The following is a 6,484-nucleotide window of genomic DNA, read 5'->3' as shown; positions in this document are numbered from 1 at the left end:
ATGTATTTTTTAAAAAATAATCAATTAAAATTGTTATTATCATTGAATATCATTATTTTTGACATAATTTGAGTTTTCGTTTACATCAAAACTTATCATATTTTAGGATAATTTTAATTTAAAATGTAATTTTCATATTTTTCAAACAAATTCTAAAAATATTTTTTAAATATTTTGTTATAATTGTTAAGAAAATATTGAGTTGCATTTCAAATAAAAAAGTAAAGATATTAAAAATATTCTAATTAATATATGTAAAATTTAATATACTTTTAAGGAAATGGTCAAAATAAAAAAATTATACATAAAATAATCATGATTTTTGTTAACTGGGCAGATCATTATTTATATGATATCGCACACGAAAGAGAATTTTTTGTTTTTAAAATTATCTAATTAACTCTATACTTATTTTTTTTTATATGATATCACACATTCGTAAAAAAAACTAGATAGTTTAAGATGCAAAAAAAAATATGTACTTAATGAATATATTATGAACGAATATTACAAATACATCATTTAATAAAATAAATAATTAAAAACTGAAAATTCATATCCGCGATCACGGTCTAGTAGACTTGTTACTTGAGTAGTTCCTAGTAAATGTGAAGGGCTAAAGACCCATATGTATGTTAATGTGTACGTGCATATTTTTTACACAAAAATATACACATCACACCTAAACTATTTTGGTAACCTCTCACCCCATTTCCTCGCATCTTCAAAACTAGTGTTGATGCCTCTGTTCGACTACCTTCACTTTCCATTTCACCAACCTTCACTTTCCATTTCACCATATACTGTATATTATCCAGATTGCCTCTCCTGTCTGGATATGCAGACTCAGTCTCTGATGCTTCACTTATTTTCACACCCAATGGCTCTAAAATCATCAGTGGAGTTTCTTTCATGAGAAACTTCCTGGTTCATCAAGTGAATCAATCTATTCCACCAAGAAACAGAGTTTGAAATGTAGATTTCACTCTTCTTTGTTTCCCTTCTTGAGTATTGTCAATTATGACACTCATGAATAATTTTTCGTCTAGCGTGGCATCGATGAATAAGCTTGTTCATGGTGGCTCCCATTGGATACTTACTTAGGAAACAAGTTACCTTCTCAGGAACCCTATCAAGCTTGAACTACTTAGCAAGCTTAAGTCCATCTCTACGACTCTACCAAGACTACAATAACCAGATCAGAAAGATCAAAAAGGAGAAACTTAAAAAAAAAAAAAAGAAGAAGTCAAAATCAGATTTGAGTAGATGTAAAGTTCCCATGTTAACCAAATGAAATCAGTATGAAATTTACCCAAACACGGTCTAAACTAGGTCAGAGACTAACTACTGGTCAAGTATCGTTTAACTTTCACCACGTAGTAAGATTCAGCAAAAGAACATATCTGTAAGCTTATTTCGTTTTAAGTTAAGATGACAACAGTGAACAACATCTGGCCGTGACCTCTCAAATTCCATAAAGTAATACACTTCCTAAAAGCAGATAACATGTCAAAGGTCATATTACATAAAAATAGCAATTGAAGTTTTTGAAGAGATACATATATCTTATCAGTTATCTAGAAGTACCTAAATGTAGATGCTAAGTTTTTTTTTTTTTTTTTTTTTTTTTTTTTTTTCTTTCGTCAAAAAAAGAACAGATTTACTGTCCCTTAAAAAATGGTTGTTAAAGCATAATTGCAATTAAAATAAAGGAAAAAATAAAGAAAAAAAGTGGGACGTACCTTATTTAAGCAAAGTAAGAGACGTTATTTTCATTACTTCTTTATTTTTTGTTTGTTTCTCTCCGTGACCCCACTTAAGAGATATTTAAGAGTTTTAACATTAAACATGCTAGGGATGGGTATTTTACCCGATATCCGAAACGGCACCCGAATCCGATTTGATAAACCCGAACCGAAATCCGAACCGAAGTAGCAAAATATCCGAACGAGTATTGAATTAGGAGAGATTGGATATCCGAACCCGAACGGGTAATATCCAAATCCGAATGGATATCTGAAGATAACCGAACATATGTATAATTAACCATATATTTCTAGTTTATATCTCTCATTCTATATAAAATATTTATATTGATACTACACATATTTTAAGTTCATATGATATACATAAAATTACGAAGAAAATGATTTGCTACTCACTTAAAATGTATGTCAAACTTTTTATTTCAAGAATTAACAAAAAGTTACATCCAAAGTTTAAAAACAATAACCAAATTAATGTTTTTTTTAGTTTCAAAATGTTATGTCCAAATCTATTAACCTTTCAATCTATTAAAAATAAAAAAATAATTAAGCGAAAGTTATATTTTTAAATACAAGAAATATGAGAAATAAAAATTTTAATTTTTTTTTCAAAATCTAAATATCCGAACCTGATCCAAAATAACCGAACCCGAACTAAAAATACCCGGACCCGACCCGAAATACGGAAATATCCGAACGGATTCTATACTTCTATACCGAAATATCCAAAAATCTGAAATACCCGATCCGAACCCGAATGGATACCCGAACGCCCACCCTGAAACATGCTCTAAGATATCTAAACTACATAAGACTAGATGCGAAAATATCTAAATCAGCTTCTCACTAACACTTCATTCATTCTGTTTCTGTCACAAAATCTTCAAACTTTTACACTTTAGCAACTTCAGATATTTTAGATGTAGATACCATTAGTCAACAATTAAGAACAAAACAAGAACAGTCTTAATATTCTAGAAGATATGCAAGTCTATAGTTGCAACTTGCAACTAGGGTGGCTCCTACGCCTCGTGTTCATCTCAGGCACCACCGTTCCATTTGGGTCTAAAAGTCAACACTATGATTTTTTAGACAATATTGCAAGTACAAGAGGACACTTTCCAGAAACACCGAACTACTCCAAACCAAAAACTAAATGTCCACCATTTTCGCCATTAATTTCAAAGTAAATTAGCTAAAAATCAACAATCAACCTGTTTCGAATTTGATTTTAATCACCAGAAAAGTTGACTTATTACTTTTCTCTCGTATATACGACTAATCTAGGCAGACTCACGAAACAGTGTAACCATGCACATATCCAAAACGTTCATTCTATATTGCTTCATCAAAACGTTAGGCCATCATTATCGCAAGGTTTTAAAATGGGTTTTTAGTGCTTTTTTTAATGAGGGGTCCACCAAAAAGTTAAGAATCGGTTTTAGAAAGCCCAAAATAAGAACTGAATTTGTATGGATTTTTGCACTGTTCGCGGACCCTACCGACACGTGGCGGTCCGCGATTGATGCACCTTTTAATTTTTTTAAGAAAAAAAAACATTTTCACGGTTTCAAAGATAATGATGGCTTTACGCTGAAGTAAAACCAATCTTCATTATCAAATGATGTTATTGTAGAGTTCCATGAACAGTGTAACCATAAAATATACAATATCCAAACCATACATTCTATATTTGCTTCACCTAAGCGTGACAATAAAGTAAAACCAATCTTTATTATCAGATGGTGTTATTGTAGAATTCCATGAAACAGAGTAACCATACAATATACAATATTCAAAAACATACATTCTTTATAGCTTCACCAAAGCTTTACATTAAAGTAAAACCAATCTTTATTATCAAATGATGTTATTGTAGAGTTCCATGAAACAGTGTAACCATACAACATACAATATCCAAAACATACATTCTATATTTTGCTTCACCAAAGCATAACATTTTAGTAAACCAATCTTTACATCAAATGATAAATAGTATATCTTATTATGCCTTACTTGGCAAGGTAGGTATACTCTGTTCATTCCTGAAGAAATTTCCAGGGTCAACAGCGGTTTTAATCTTTACTAATCGATCAAAGTTCTTACCAAAATACATCCTTCCATACACCTCTCCTTCCTCGTAACTATTCGTCCCGTGATCGTTCACCCCGATGTCAACATCTCTGTAGTTCAAGTAAGCTCTTCTAGGGTTCTTGCTCACAAACTGGGTCATGAACCTGTGGAGCACTCTAGACTGATTCAAGAAACCCTTCTCTATCTCCGGAGACGATTCCTGCCAGTTAACAGAGTACTGAATCTTGAAAAGCATCTTCCGGTGTGGTAACGGCGTTGCATCCTCCGCTATCTCCGCCATCTTCCCGCCGTAAGGATTGAAAACAAGTCCTACCTTCCCCAACTCGATCATCTTCTTGAACAGAGACTCAATCCCATCTCTAGGAATCTCCGTCGCGACGTAATCCGACTTCCTCTTCAAGAACCTAGAGGAATCAAGATTCCGATCAAGAAACACTTTAGGATCAATCTGAGTTGCGTTGAGGCGATTGTCCCACCATAGAGCAGATTGAAACCAAGTCATCTCCGTACAGTTCTCCTTCTTTAACGCCAGTTCAGGAAGCTCCTTGCGAAGCAAGGAAACGACGTCGTCTGCTCTGCCTAAGAACAGAGCCACCGCAGTGGCTCTCACGGTCTGCACCTTGTTCCTAGTCACGGGTTGAAGCAGCATCCTCAAGAAGAGATTCCGGTTGGTTCTCGGACCCACCGACTGCCATTTATGAACCATGTCGACGGCTCCGGACTCCATAAACTGCTCCACTCGGAAAACCGTCACGACCCGTGGGACCGGGACGAGTTTGACCTTGTAACCCAAAACGACGCCGAAGCTCACTCCTCCTCCGCCGGAGATCGCCCAGAAAAGATCTTCACCCATCGACTTCCGGTCTAGAATCCGACCGTTGACGTCAACGATCTTCGCGTCGATCAGGTTATCGACTGACAAACCGAACTTCCTCAACATGTTGCCGTACCCGCCGCCGCTTAAGTGGCCGCCGACACCAACCGTCGGGCAAACGCCGGCGGGGAATCCATGGACTTTGCTTTTCTCCCAGATACGGTAATAAACCTCGCCGAGAGTGGCTCCGGCGGATATCCACGCCGTTTGGTCGGCGATATTGACGGTTACGTCGCGGAGGTTCGACAAGTCGAGGACGAAGAAGGGTTTGTCGGAGACGTACGAGAGGCCGTCGTAGTCGTGGCCGCCGCTTCGGATTTTGAAGACGAAGTTTAGGGGCTTTGAGCAGAGGACGGCGGCGCTGACGTGGCTATAGGAGCGAGGAGTGATGATGAGTGTGGGTTTGGGAGTGGAGGAAGTGTTGAATCTTGCATTGCGGATGTAGGCGCGGAGGACGGAGGAGTAAGAAGGGTTTGTCTGAGAAAAGACGTTTTGGGCTTGTGGGGTTTTTGTCTTGTCGGAGAAACATTTGAGGAATGAGTTGTAGACAGGGTTCGAAGGTTGAGAGAAAGAGGAGAGAGGTAAAGAGAGGAAGAGGAGGAAGAAGACAAAGGTTGGTCGTGTCGTGAGCATTGTGTAATGGGAGATTCTTATTGGGTCTCGTGTTTGTCTTGGTTCAGTGCCAACTTATCCGGTTTATTTATAAGTTATAACCGTTGAGAGGAGATGAGTTATGAAGATTTTGAAAGTACTTTGATTTTCTTTAAATTCGTTAATACAAAAAGCGAAAAAGGTTATCAAAGTATTAAGTGATTTTTAAATATTTTAAATTAACTTTTTTTATAAATAAATGTTATTGTAAATTGCTTAAAAATAGATTAATTTTGAAGTTTTTATACATTTAATTAGCTAATAATAATAAATTATGCTTGAAAAACTATTTTAGAATTATATTTGTTTGAAGTTACTGAAAATAGTTAATAATAAGAGATGATTATTTATTTATCAAAATTTAACATTTTATAGTGTGTGTGGAAATTTTTAAAATTGTTTCTTTAAAAAACACATAAAATATTTTTTAATAACTAGTAGAAGAAATATGAATCATTCTTTTTGCGTTTAACGCGGTTTGGAAAAAGGCAACAAGTCTACAAGTGACAATAAAATATCGTATGAGACTTTTAATATATGATTCAAATGATAAAAAGTTTGAATCTTAAGTATTCGGAATTCATTATTAAGTCACCACCTCTAGGTTACTATACTATTATACCATAAAATAAATTTTAATTTAACGAACCAATAATTGATGGTATACTAATAAGATAGAGATAAGATAAGAATGTCGTTTGATTTTTTTTTTTGTTAGTAATCAAACGTCAATCAAATGAAATTTAAAAAATTTGGCTAAAACATTGACCACAATGAACAAGATAATGATTTTATAAACACATTGTTGTCAAAGACGTTCCATAACCAAAAATAATAATCAAAAAAGAGATGTGTGGAGTATTCTATATTATGGAAAACCCGGCTTAATTAAAGAGAAGTTTAGTTCTCTCTCTCCATGTGATCAAATAGACTGTAAACTGAAATCTATATCTGTCAAAATATCTAAAAACAACGTGATTTAGTTTTACTTAATATATGGATCAAATCTAAAATGGCTTCTAACCTATCTCGCTATCACTCGACTCAAGATCCCGAATAAGAAATGGAGCTTTGTTTCATTTAATTTCTTTTTCTTCGC

At 34.7% G+C, this 6,484-nt stretch overlaps 1 protein-coding gene across 1 annotated transcript; it reads right to left on the bottom strand.

Annotated features, from left to right (window-relative positions):
* Positions 1–3,617: 3,617 nt before the first annotated feature.
* LOC106329537 (reticuline oxidase-like protein) lies at positions 3,618–5,408 on the bottom strand. Its single transcript, XM_013768222.1, has one exon. It carries the CDS (start codon positions 5,365–5,367, stop codon positions 3,772–3,774), a length of 1,596 nt encoding a protein of 531 aa, XP_013623676.1. The 5' UTR covers positions 5,368–5,408; the 3' UTR covers positions 3,618–3,771.
* Between the last annotated feature and the right edge of the window lie 1,076 nt (positions 5,409–6,484).

Source organism: Brassica oleracea, chromosome C3 (assembly GCF_000695525.1).
Source record: "Brassica oleracea var. oleracea cultivar TO1000 chromosome C3, BOL, whole genome shotgun sequence".
NCBI classification, from domain to species: Eukaryota; Viridiplantae; Streptophyta; class Magnoliopsida; order Brassicales; family Brassicaceae; genus Brassica; species Brassica oleracea.
Note: the sequence above shows the minus strand (reverse complement) of the source record. Positions and strands in the feature narration are given on the sequence as shown.

Bases quoted from the DNA above. Each gene is read 5' to 3' on its own strand.
- LOC106329537 (XM_013768222.1), bottom strand. From the start codon at position 5,367: ATGCTCACGACACGACCAACCTTTGTCTTCTTCCTCCTCTTCCTCTCT.